At 35.8% G+C, this 14,067-nt stretch overlaps 1 protein-coding gene across 1 annotated transcript; it reads left to right on the top strand.

Annotated features, from left to right (window-relative positions):
* The first annotated feature begins 4,095 nt into the window (after positions 1-4,095).
* On the top strand, positions 4,096-6,341 carry LOC122141049. Its single transcript, XM_042746888.1, has 3 exons — positions 4,096-4,842; positions 5,529-5,565; positions 5,725-6,341. The coding sequence occupies exons 1-3, from the start codon at positions 4,450-4,452 to the stop codon at positions 5,991-5,993; spliced, it is 699 nt and encodes a 232-aa protein (XP_042602822.1). The 5' UTR covers positions 4,096-4,449; the 3' UTR covers positions 5,994-6,341.
* The last annotated feature ends 7,726 nt before the right edge of the window (positions 6,342-14,067 follow it).

Raw genomic sequence — 14,067 nt, forward strand, 5'->3', positions numbered from 1 at the left:
AAATATTTTATAACAATTTTATAAATTTATAAATATAAATAAAAAAAAGAAAGACATTTTAAAAAAGTAGCGTCGAGAGAGATGAGTTTTGAGCTGTCACTTAACAATTGTCAGGGATTCAGCATTCTGGATGGGGTGGGAAGATCATTTCACCAGCCAGGAATGGTGAACGAGAATATTCTGGAAAGTGATTTTGAGCCTCTCTGTGATGGTACCACGAGCCATTACTCACTTGTGGATCTAGCATACGAAAGGGCTCAGAAAGGTGAAATTGGTGACTGTGACTGAATGACAGATCTTCTCTTTACTTACAATTTTGCATGTGGTCAACCCAGTGACACTTTTTATATGCATAATGTTATACATTTGATGCACTATATGGATGCTTTTCACATTTCTTGCTTTGAGAAGTGGAAGTCAACTATAGCAGAACAAATTTCTATAAAATTACATGTAAGAAGGATACTTTTCCCCCAGCTGTAATATCCCTGCAACCATTTCACAAAAATTGCAGTATCTGTGAAGACAGCTTTTAAATGTAATCATAAACAGTTACAATAACAATGAATCCTTGAGAATTACACACACACTCACACAAATCTGTTTAATAGAAACATACTGATATAAGCAATGTAACTCTTTATAGAGGAAAAAAAGAAAATAAGTGGTATCACCATTGACTCATACTAAACCTTCAGGTTCATCTCTTTGTATTTAAAAAAATTCCAGGGTTATCAGTGAAAATCAGGCATGTTCATGTGATTGGTTTGTCCTTCCACTTCTCTCTTACATCAGCAGAGTGAACTCTTGTATAGCTTGTTTTTTGGCGGTTCAAGGTAAGATTTACTGAAACTCAGCACACACCATGGCATCTCAGCATACATCTCTCTTTTTGTCATTTACATTTGAAACTATAAAGTAGTAGGCCTTATCATCTTTTTCTGATTTACAGGTACATCTCAAAAATTTTTAATATCATGGAAAAGTTCTTTATTTTTTGTAATTTAATAAAAATAAAAAAAACTTTCTTATATTCTAGATTCATTGCACACAATGAATCTAGAATCTAGTATTTTGTTTTAATTCTGATGGTTACGACCTACAGCTTATGAAAATAAAAAAATCAGTATCTCAAAAAATTTAAATATTTTCTCAAAGATCAATCAAAAAAAGATTTACAAAACAAACATGTTCAAGATCTCCAAAGTAGATTTAATTATGCACTTAAAGCTTGGTTGGGCCTCCTTTTGTTCGAATTACTGCTTCAATGCAGCATGTCATGAAGGCAATCAGCCTGTGGCACTGCTGAGGCGTTATTGAAGCCCAGGTTGCTTTGATAGCGGCCTTCAGCTCCTCTGTATTGTTTTTCAGTTGTTACTAATCTTCCTCTTTCTCTGTGAGGTTCAGGTCAGGTGAGTTGGCTGGCCAATCAAGCACAGTAATATCATGATCAGCAAACCACTTGGAAGTGGTTTTGGAACTGTGGGTGGGTGCTTAAGTCCTGCTGCAGTATGAAATCAGCATGTCCATAAAGCTTGTCAGGAGATGGAAGCATAAAGTGCTCCAAAATCTCCTGGTAGATGGCTGCATTGACTTTGGACTTGATAAAACACAATGTACCAACACCAGCAGACGTCACGTTTTTTCTGGTTCAGGAGTGGCTTGTTTCTAGGAATGTGACAGCTGTAGCTCATTTCCTGAAGACGTCTGAGCGTGGTGACTCTTGATGTTCTGACTCCGGCTTCAGTCCACTCTTTGTGAAGCTCTCCCAAGTTCTTGAATCGGCTTTTCCTGACAATCTTCCCAAGGCTGTGTTCATCCCTGTTGCTTGTGCACCTTTTCCTACCACAATTTTTCCCTCCAGTCAACTTTCTATGAATATATTTCGAAACAGCACTCTGTGAACAGCCAGCCCTTTCAGCAATGACCTTCTGTGGCTTACCTCCTTGTGGAGGGTGTTGATGATTGTCTTCTGGACAACTGTCAAGTCAGTAGTCTTTCCCATAATTGTGGTTCCATGTTCTAAACTAGCCCAGGAGGTACTCAGTATTTATACTCAAAATTAATCAAACTAGTCAAGCTCAAAATAGAATATTCAAATTTTTTGAGATACTGAATTTTTAATTTACTTTTTTTTTTTTTTTTAATTATTACTTTGGAGATCTTGAACATTTCTGTTTTGTAAATCTTTTTGTGATTGATCTTTGAGAAAATATTCAAATTTTTTGAGATGCTGAATTTTTAATTTTCCTAAGCTGTAAGTCGAAACCATCAGAATTAAAACAAAAATTTATTGAAATATTTCTTTTTGTGTTTATTTTTTTTTGCAGTGTATGTAGGTTATATTTTTTGAATTAAATTACAAAAAATAAAGAACTTTTCCATGATATTCTAATTTTTTTAGATGTACCTGTACAAACATGACAGGAATGATTTGTTGAAATTTTTTTTTTTTTCAATGGCGTAAAGTGAATAATGTAAGGGTGATACAACTGTCATGATATCATAATGAAGTACACCGTTTTTATATTTATAAATATAAAAAGTTTAAAATTTATAAAAAGTAGGAATAATCAAGAAAAAGTTAGCATGCTTAAAATGTAATTATACCGGATAAACCTTTGTAAAAGTAGTCCATTAATAGCTGGAAAACTACATTTCTTAAATTGCTTTTGGTGAATATGAAATCAATATTAACACTAATAACCTTCAGCAGTAATGGAAAATTATTTTGTTTACTTCTCAACCTTCCCCGTTATTTCTTTCACTTACAGTGCCATTGAAGTTGTTTTAGTATAGGGAAATTTCTTTTTGTTAGAAGTTAAACAAACATTGAAACATTCAGAGAAATGAACTGGTTTTAATTGTCTCATTGTTATAGTGCTGACTGTGTTTAAATAGTAATGAATGGAGGTGGTGTTTGTAGGAGTTGTGCGGAGGAAGAGATACATGAACGTGAATGAGTGCGTGGGTGGGTGTTTCTCTGGGCGGGTTCAATGGCTTTGGGCTCTCTGGCTAATGAGGAAATAGTCAGTGGTGATGAAACAACTCTCTGGCTGTAAAAAAGGTTTCACTACAGTATGATGCAACAATCAAAGAGAATTCCCCCGCTCATTATTATTCTACTGCTCTCTCTCTTTGTAACTCACTCTTTCTCTCTGGCCTCTTCGCCCACACCTATTTCTGTGCCAGTAAACTGTAAATGCTATCAATATCAACATGCAACAAGTTGTAAAGTGAACGCACAGACTAGCACGTTCAATGTATTCTGCACACAGAAACAAACACACACGCACACACACACGCACACACACACACACACACACACACACACACACACATATACATATATTTATGCTGGCTTGCAAAATCAACCCGGAAAACTCAAGCATTACTGGACAACTTCTTTTTTTTTTCTTTTTTTTTTGTGTTTGCTTTTTCGATAGCTTCCCTTTTCTTGTACTTCCTCATGATTTCTGTCCATTTTATGAGAAGGCACAAGCTCTGTGGTTACTATAGCTTGACTAGAAACTGTACAGAGTCAAAAGAAGTCTCTTTCTGTAATTTTGATCACATGAATGTATTTCGCGTTTTATTTAAGTTCGTTTCACATGATGCGTGCCATGCTGCAGTGACTTCAGAGATCAGAATGTGATGATATACAGTAGGCCTAATAACTTTTCCACTTTGTGTTGATCAATGTTTATAAGTAAATAAAAACCTAGATTAAATCTGTTTGCCATATAAAGCGATCATGTCTCTTCAGAATGATTCGAACTGTGCAATTTATATGGATTACTTTTACAGCGTCTTCAACTTAGCAAAGTCCCTTGAAGTCTTAATTAATGTATGAATGTTTTTCCATTATTAAAAATATCAAATTGTGTGGTATTTAGTTTATTAGGTTTCAATGTATAGATGTCACTGTTTATATTTATATTACAATATAATAAGGTTTCTGTTTTACAAATTTCTTTCTTTTAAATTATTTATTTTTCTTTTATTATGATATCAAGACAGCTGTACCAGTTTGTTTTGTTTTTTTAAATATTTTTTTTCTTGTTATTCCCACCTAAAAATAGGTGTTTTATTAAAAAAATTAATAACATGTTTAGTCGTGTCATTGTATGTATGAATTTAATGTTTATTGTATTAGCACTACAAACAAACAAACAAAAAAGGACCTCAAGTCATTGTCCATAAAATGGTTTAGAAAAGTGAAGCTCTGAGAAAAGCTTTTGCAGGTGCCACATAGTAATAATATAATTTAATACACCTGCAACCGGATTTGTGAAGACGCACAGGTCTAAAGGTGAACCTCTGGATCGCTTTATTAATTTAAAGTGCCATAAAATGCTTTATGGGATGTAAAAAGGATGTAAAAGAGTTTCTCTTCTGTGCCGGAGAGAGATTCGAGCACCAGCACGGAGTTCCTGATTGTTATTGCATATGCCTGCAAGCATGTGCGTGGGTGTGTGGGTAATCCCAACTCCCTCTCTCTGTGTTGTCCCAACACATTGGAATCATGCCATAGCAGCATGCTGCTTTTTGTCTAGTTTCAGTAAGGGAACTCTCTTGAGTGGGCAGATCCCTGGCATAAAGGAGGCCAGGACTACAGGGAGATGCTCATTCAGCACCTTGCTCACTCATTCATTCAGCATGGCAACAGCTCCCTTCATCTGTGATGTGGAAACCTCTGAGGAATCTCTGAGGGCTGCTGTGAGCAGCCACCAGGTCAGGCATCGGGTCTGCTCCTACACTCTCCTCCAGGTTCTTGTAGGTGTACTGACGGTCTTTGTGCTGGCACTGACTGGAAGTCTCATCTGGATGAAGGAGACTTCGGTAAGGAGACTGTTTATGATACTTGCTTCAAGGCAAACTGCATGGATAGAGAACAACAATATCAAGAACTGAAATAATTCACAGTGGCTTAGAAAAAAATCTGGTGTTTCCATGCTGTCATTTCATACTAACAGCAGTGTTCATTAGGTGTGCAAACTTAATTATCGGGTATTATAAATACCTATATTTTTGCTTATTGGGCTGCTGCTGTGATATCTCAATTAAAAAGGCCAGTTCAACCTACACCGAAAACTTTTCATCATTTATTCACCCGCATGTCGCTCCCAAAAATACCTGCTGTGGAACACAAAAGAAGATATTTTGAAAAAAGCCTCTTGTCTGTATGATTAATGTCAGGGTCAAATGTTGTTTTGAACCGACTGAATATTCTGATGCAAACAAAAATGGTTGAAACATCTTTCAAAATATCTTTAGTATTCAGCAGAGTAAAGTCATACAGGTTTGGAACAACATGAGGGTGTGTAAATATTATGGTTTTCATTTTTGGGTGACCTGTCCCTTTAAAGCTAATAAAATAATCAAAAGCATGAATTGAAACTAGACTGGTTTTTTTTTTTTTTAATCTTAGAGGAAGTTCTTCAGTAAAATTCTGTAATCCAAATAATGCAACTGCAATGCAATCAGTTCGATTCAGTCAAGTTTTATTTACTATTTATGTTCTACAGGATTGCCCAGGGAAGCTTTGGACTGTCAATTTCACAGGTGAGTGTTTCACATCAATGTTTGCAATATATCATGTTGAACTATGTTCTCAATAATGAGAACCATATTCTTATTTAAGGAGGTTCATATGCTTTTGCAGAAGAGAGCTAATTCTAGTAACCATAACCTAACAATGAGGGGTTTTTTTTTGCTTTACAGGAACAAACGCAACCTTCACTTCACCTAGAACTCAGAAATATGTGATCTTTGGCAGTGTCTTCACAACAGGAGTTGTCAGTAACTGCACAAATGTATTCAGGCTGCAATCCCATGGAAAAGAAATCCTAAAAAGTGGAGTCGCTGAGATATTTAGTAGAGATGATGTAGAGCTTCGGAAAGAAGCAACACTAAGTGTAATGCTTAATTGTAAAGTGTTTATTGATGAGGACAAGTCCAAACTCTTCATTTATCAACATAACTCATGCTAGGATGCATACACATCTTAGCTGTTGCTGGTATCCGGCCCAAGGGGAAAACCCTCTCTTTAACTTTTAAAGATTTACATACATATACTGTAGCTGAATCTGATTGAACAAACAATTACTTTCAACATCAGTGTCAAGAGCTTAGAGGGATCCTGACAAGGCTAACTTGTGAATGTTTTGTTAAGCAAAAATGGTTTAAAATGATTGCAGAATTTATCAGTGAAGTTCAGTAGAACATTTGTTTGTTCATCAGTGTGAGTGTGGTTTAGTTACTGTATATTTAAATATTTTATAAATTACTTTAAATCTATTTTTAGATAATTACTGATTGTATTTGAATTATTATTTCCTTTTTGTTTGAAATTTATTAACAAAATGTAAACTGTTTGTTTTGGCACCTATGGTGTCCACAACCTTCTCATTACTGTTCAACTCTATGAAACCTCTGAAACATGTTTGTATTCATTACACACATTATTAAAAATTATCCTGACAAGAGCATGTTTGCTTGCAAATCCTCATTCTATATTAATTTTACATTTTATACTGAAAGGTTTATTTATGAAGGATCTGAGCAACCTGTGTGTGTAGCTTAAAGAAAGCAACTATACATTTGGGTTGTTTTATTTTTCTATATTCCATTTAATCGTATCATTTAACCATTTGTTCATTATTGTTATTAATTTATGAAACACTTTAGTATAGGGACCAATTCTCACTAGTTGCTCATTAGCATGCCTGTTATTAGTGAAAAGCACTTATGTGAACATGGAATTTAATTATAGTTTTTTTTGTATGTTTGTATGTAGTTGTGTTTGTCTGTGATACATTGTATGGGTTTTTTCAATATTTAGATGTTTTTGCACCTTCAGATACCAGATTTTCAAATAGTTGTATCTTGGAAAATATTGTCCTACCCTAACAAACCATGCATCAATGGAAAGCTTATTTATTCAGCTTTCAGGTGATGTATAAATCCCAATTTAGAAAGATTGACCCTATTTGACCATTTTAGTGGTCCAGGGTCACATGTTTTGCATGACCATATTCTACAATGATAATTCTACCCAATACCTAAACTTAACAACTACCTTACTAACTATTAATAAGAAGCAAATTTGGAGTTTGTGGCAAAAGTCATAATTAATGGCTTGTTAATAGTGAGGATTGGACCTTAAAATAAAGTGTGACCTTAATTTATTATTAACTTATTATTATTAAGGCTTGCTATTGTTGTTTTATCCTATGTTTTATCTTATTATAACAAAACTTGCTGAGTTTGTACTTTCAGTACAGGCAATAGGCATTAAAAAAGATACAGCTAGCTCCATATGTGCGAACCATGTCTTTATCCCCGTGCTCAATGGGGCTTTTTTCAACATGGAAGCAGAAGTGAATAGGACATTTCAACTCTAAAATTGATCAACATCTGATGACTCCTTTAAAGATTTTTTCCCCCCTCTAATATGTCATAATTCTCTTTCTTAATCACTCAAAGTTGGGAAAATGTTTTCTGACAGTCTCAAATATGCAAGTAGCTAAAAAATGGTAACTAGGTAGCTGATACTCTGATTGTAGCTCTTTAATGGACAAAAAAAAAAATCCATTCAGGTAGAGTTGAAATGTCCTATTCGCTTCTGCTTCCATGTTGAAAAAAGCCCCATTGAGCACGGGGATAAAGACAATTGTAAATCAAGCTTTGATGCCTCTCTGTGTGACATCACACAGACCCAGGCCCCTTCCACGATTGTTGATTGACACTGGCGTTTTACCTTAGACCCGCCCTGAGTGAGCTGTGTCCTGTCATCAGTCCATCATCAGTTCGACTCCGAAGCAGGGGTAGACAAGAATGACTCCTGAGTGATTGAAGTGTTTTGTTGTTGGATGTAATAATGAATATAGCAGTCGTCATTTACTCCCGACATCTGAGCCACTGAAGACGCAGTGGATTACCTTTGTTTTTGAAGGGAATGCATCCCCCCATCTACAGGGTTTGTTCACATGAATCATTTGCGATCAAGCCTCCTCTACAGAAGGTTCTTTTATAAATCTTTGCAAATCACTTTCACTATTAACGTGTTATTTAGTAAGTTCCGTGGCTAAATGCGGCTAAACAGTCTCATGAGAACGGTTAGTGAAAGTGAAAGTGAAAGTGACGTGACATACAGCCAAGTATGGTGACCCATACTCGGAATTCGTGCTCTGCGTTTAACCCATCCAAAGTGCACACACACAGCAGTGAACACACACTGTGAACACACACCCGGAGCAGTGAGCAGCCATTTATGCTGTGGCGCCCGGGGAGCAGTTGTGGGTTTGCTGCCTTGCTCAAGGGCACCTCAGTCGTGGTGTTGAAGGTGGAGAGAGCGCTGTACATTCACTCCCCCCACCTACAATTCCTGCCGGCCCGAGACTCGAACTCACAACCCTTGGATTGCAAGTCCAACACTCTGACCGTTAGGCCAAGACTTCCCCTAATCACCCCAGGGAATCATATCAACACTACTTTAACACAGGTAACTGTACAGTAGCGTCCATCTACAAAATATTAATCGGTCAGGTGGTCAGTGATACAGCTTTAATCAGGACAGCATGGAAAGAAGATTTAGGTTTTACTATTGAGGAGGAGCGATGGGAGGAATATTTGCAGAACATACAGGAATATTCAATAAATGCTAGGCATAACTTATTTCAATTTAAAACTTTCCATAGGCTATACAAGTGTAAAACTAAATTGCATGAGATTTTTCCAGAGGTATCACCTGAATGCAATACATTTAAAGCTGCAGAAGACACACTAATTCATTTATTATGGACATGCTGCAAACTCCAAAGATACTAGACAGATATTCTTTCAAGAGTACATAAAAGAGAGATTGATCCATACCCAATGATTGCTATATTAGGGTTTATTGGTGAACACTCCTATAACAGACATGAACATCAGTCTATCTCCTTATTTATTGTTCTTGCAAACACCATGATTTTTCAGAGGTGGAAACTGGACTTTGTTACATTAGACCAACTGGGAATATGATTACTCCATACTAGTCTTGTAAATTGTGTTGTATTTTATGTCATTTATTTATTTTGTGCTATTTTTCTGTATACCTTCATACCTACGTTATTATTGTGATCTTTTGACTTTACTGAACTTTTAATATTGCATCTATCATTAGTTAGCATGCTAACTGGTTTTGGGATCTGCTAAAAGGGGATTCCTGATGCGTTTAAAAGATATAACATTGATCAAAATCTTTCACATTTTCTTTCATTTCTTTTCTTACATGTTATCAGTATTTCAACATGTGTGGATTTAAAAATTAATTTACTCATAAGGGGTCTTGTGCCATTGTGTGTTCCACATATGCATTTCTTTGTTTTCTGTAATGTGAGCCAGTTTTACCTGACTCATGAGTGATAAGATCTTAGTCTCTTGTCAATTCGTTGTAAGTTCTCTTGTCAGGACTTTTCCAAATTATACTGGAACAGCGCAAGATGACGTATTTTTTACGTCTGTTTATTGTGTGTCTGTTATGTAGTTTGTCAATGTCATGTTTTTGTAGAGAGTATGTGGTTTATAAACACCATCAAGGTCATGATGCAAGGGGCAAATTTTTGAGCAATGTTTCTGGGCAATGTTTCCATCAACAGGCATCCAGGTGAGACACAGGGCCCATGACTGATCTTAAGAATAGAAATTTTCACTTCAAATGGATAGATTATTTTAAAGAAAGAAGTTTTATTTTGTTTTTCCATTTGATACTTTTATGATACAGCCAAGACATTCTTCATGATTTAGTTTTTAATAAAGAAATTAAAGTTACGTTAAAACTTAAATAGACATTAAAATGTATTGTTAAAAAAAGTTTCCACAATAAAGATTTTGGGTTTGGAACAACATAATAATGAGTAATGTTTTTCATTTTATCAATTATCAGTTTTTCTTGATTGCTTTTGTTATGAAGTACTGGATTATCTATGTATCTGTCTAACTGTTCATCTAGTTTCTTTTTTTTTTTTTAATTCTAAAAATTTATATTTATTATAGCACATAATGCACAAGTATCTATTACTAAAGGTCTAACTGAATGCACCAAACTGAATGAAATTATATTGTATTAAAGCACGTGTTGTTTGAAAGACTATTTACTTATTATTTACCCATTTAATTCTAGCACATTATGTGGCTGTGTCCAGTATGATTGAAATTTAAAGTGTGTACCATCCTAATTAAAAAGATAGTTTACCCAAAAATATCAATATAAATCATTTACTCCCTTTATGTCGTCTACACGTGACAAACCTGTTGGTTTTGATTACCTGCTTTCTTCAAAGTATTTTCTTTTGAGTTCTGTGGAAAAAACAAAAGTCAGGAGTTTAAAAAAAAAAACAAAATGAGGGGGAATTGATGTAATGTAAATGATGACAGATTTCTGGGTTAACTATACTTTTAAGTAAATTAGTAGATACACTTTTCACTAGTCATCACTGTGCAGAAAAATAACATTGAATGCCACAATAAAATGCTTGAATAAAATACATCCATAGCTTCCTGTTGGTTGCTTCAGTTAAGATTGCCCCCAATTGTTGCAGAAAACATTATATTACATAGAATAATCATGGTCAGTGCAGACATGTACTTGAACTTACTTTCTCAGGGACTCTAACTGCTCCTTGCTAGTCCAGTCAGAGAAGTATAATAAAGATGATGTTCACTGCTTGGTGTTCATAGGTGTCTGAGGCACTTCTGCCATTTCTTCTGCGATGACACTTCTCTTAGTTACTACAAAACATAGGTTAAAAGACATTTGTGGCACATTGTGGCATTCAGTTATTCCTGTATGTCTCTACATGTTAAGTGAAGAAGCAACTAAAGTAGCAACACAACTGTGTTTTGGCAGTGGTGAGCATCTGTACAAATGTATAAGTCTGCTTACATAGCAACTGTAAAAGCAGGACACAGCTACTGCAAATGATCTCAGACATATTGATGCATATAAATTTGATTGCAGTACATTCTCATCGTAAAAATCACTGCAAATAGTTTATATATTTAGTTAACTGAAATTATTTGAAAAGAATGTTCTTCTAGAATTATAATACTAATAGTACAAAAAAAAACCCTCTTCACTCTAACATCCTTGAAGCAATTCCATTCAGTTGCATTCATAAAAATAAGAATGTATAAACCTTTCTCCTTGTATGCGCTGGACCGTCATCATCTTCCTCTTCTTCATCTGTTTGTTTGCGGATCGGAGTGTTGTTTGTCAAAGTTTAGTGCACTAGGGCGAATTTAACCTCTTGCGAGTTTCATTATGAACTTAAAATGTAAAAACGTATGCTTATGGGAAATATTTAATCAAAAGAATCCCATACATCTACATCTCTTGGTAAATAATCCATTGTGATTTGTAATCTCAGTGAACTGAGGTTACATACGTAACCAAGTACGTTTTATGAGTTAGTGTTATAAAACTTCCCAAGATTTTCATGACATGACAGTCAAAGTTGAAACTAGTTGAAACACTGAAGGCCTAATAGAAACAAAAATTCATTTAATCTTTGACTCTCTGTTTTTCTGCTGACAGTGTCTGACTCAGTGATTTGACCGTGTATATGCAGTGCTAGTGTAGTGTAAAATATACAAAGTCGTCAAACAGTATTAGGAAATACGGCCCTCACAGCTCTTAAATGATAGTATACTCATTTGCTTTAAAGTTGTGCTTACACTAAATGGCCAAAAGCAAAGCAGTGCTGTGAACTGTTAAAGAAATATTTTAAAGGAATATTAGTGTAGTCAATCAAATAAAACATAGAAAACATGCTTTCTTGTCTAACATGCTTTCTCTAGCAGATGAGGGTATGATGTAATAATGAATTCCTGGAAGATAAATGCTGTGGTCAGGAATGCGTATGCAGACAGACACTATTGCAGGTGATGCAATAACTGCAGCTACATTTAGATTTCTTCTTGTTTAATCTCAAAAAATGAGTTTCCTAGTCCTTATTGACCCCTGAGACAAATCCCAAAAGAAAAATGTTCTTACTCATTGCCGGGCTCTTAGGCTGTTTCAAAGCATAGGAGACTTGAGTTATGCAACAAATGCTTTAACTAAAATTCCTTAGGATACACAGAGGCGGACAGAGTACACAGCTTCATTACTTGAGTAAAAGTACAGATACCCCTTGCTAAATTTTACAAGTACAAGTAAAAGTACAACAGTCAGATGTCTACTTAAGTAAAAGTACTGAAGTACTTGTTTTTAAAAGGTACTTGAGTATCAAGAGTACAAGAGTACATTTTCTAAATATTGCATTACTACTGCCACAGTGCTTACATTTATGTACAGAAACGTCCTACATGGAGTTATGAAAATTTTTAATGTTAATACCTTGGAGAATGTAAAAGGAATTGAAAGTAAAATCAAGTAATTTTCATCTTTTTACCATGTTGCTTTATTTAACATTTCTCACTTGCGCACAATGACAACGCTCTGACAAACCTCTGCTAGATACTCAAGAACATCAAAGCAAATGCTCAGCTTACATTAATGTGTAATATCAGAAAAGAAAATTCAGCTAAGAATTGTGTGTACATGTGAGTTTCTCTGTTTTCAAATCAATAAACATAAATCAGCAAAGAAGGCAATATAGCAATGTTCTGACACACCTCTGAACCTGACCGTGTTATACACATAGAAGAGAAAATAATAATGATTAAAGAAAATCAGCTAACCAGCTGTGTTTAGGTCAGCGTACAAAGAAGGAAAAATAAAATTCAGCTAATCTGAGTAACAGTATTAAGCCCCTTCCTCTCACAGACATACAGGCAAAGGCAGGAGAAAATACTTTCAGCTGAATAACACCATTCTCACACACACAGTCTATGTGTGACAACTCTCTCTGTGTGTGTGTGTGTGTACTGTTCTTCAATTCAATCAAATGTCATGAAGTCTTTGGCGGATAGCTGAATGTGATTGCTGATAGGCTGTGTCCCTATCAGTGGCGCCTGCACAATCCAATCACGTTTGAGAGGGAAACAATACATTTCCGAGATTTTTTTTTTTTCCGTCGCACAATTTTTTTACGGATAGGCGTTTCGTCCACACGGAATCCGGTGTTTTGGAAGAGTGAAACCGATGTTTTTTGAAACCGGGTCCCAGAGTGGATACATTTGAAAATGCCGCCTTTGTGTTTTTGTCTGGACGGCGAATCCGTATATTTTCTGAAATGATGAAGGCTATGTCCACACGAAGCTGGAGCTTGCCCCAATCCGATCCTTTTTTTTTATCGTCTCAAGAAATATCCGCGTCCACACGAAACCATAAAACGATGTAGTATACATGCCAGACCAGCATGTGGCGCTGTAATTCTGCCACAGAGGTACACTAAAAATGGAGAAGAAGACATGGACTATGCGCATAAACCTTGCGCTTGGCACACAAACAAACATGGAGCAATACATTTATTAATCTGTGTTAATGTTAGTTAATAAAAAGACAATCATTCAGTGTGTGTTCATGTTTTTGTTGCTGTTACGTGACGTAGAGGTGTCTGACTAGGGGGGAGACGTGGGCTGATGACGTCATCGTTTCAGAAAATATACAGATTCGCTGTCCACACGAAAACGCAAAGACGGCGTTTTCAGATTTATCCACTCTTGGACCCGGTTTCAAAAAATAGCGGTTTCACCTTACGAAAACGGCGGATCCGTGTGGACGAAATGCCTATCCGATAAAAAATTTGTGCGTATTCACAGAAACGCGTCTCCGTGTGGACGGGACCGAAGTCATCAGCCCACGTCTCGCCCTAATCAGACACCGCTACGTCACGTAATAGCAACAAAAACATGAACAAACACTGAACGATTGTCTTTTTATTGACTAACATTAACACCGATTAATAAATGTATTGTTCCATGTTCGTTTGTGTACCACGCGCAAGGTTTATGAGCATAGTTCAAGTCTTCTCCGTTTTTAGTGTACCTCTGTGGCAGAATTACAGCGCCACATGCTGGTCTGGCATGTATACTACATCGTTTTGCGGTTTTGTGTGGACGCGGATATTTCTTGAG

The sequence above is a fragment of the Cyprinus carpio genome, chromosome B20, assembly GCF_018340385.1.
Source record: "Cyprinus carpio isolate SPL01 chromosome B20, ASM1834038v1, whole genome shotgun sequence".
NCBI lineage: Eukaryota > Metazoa > Chordata > Actinopteri > Cypriniformes > Cyprinidae > Cyprinus > Cyprinus carpio.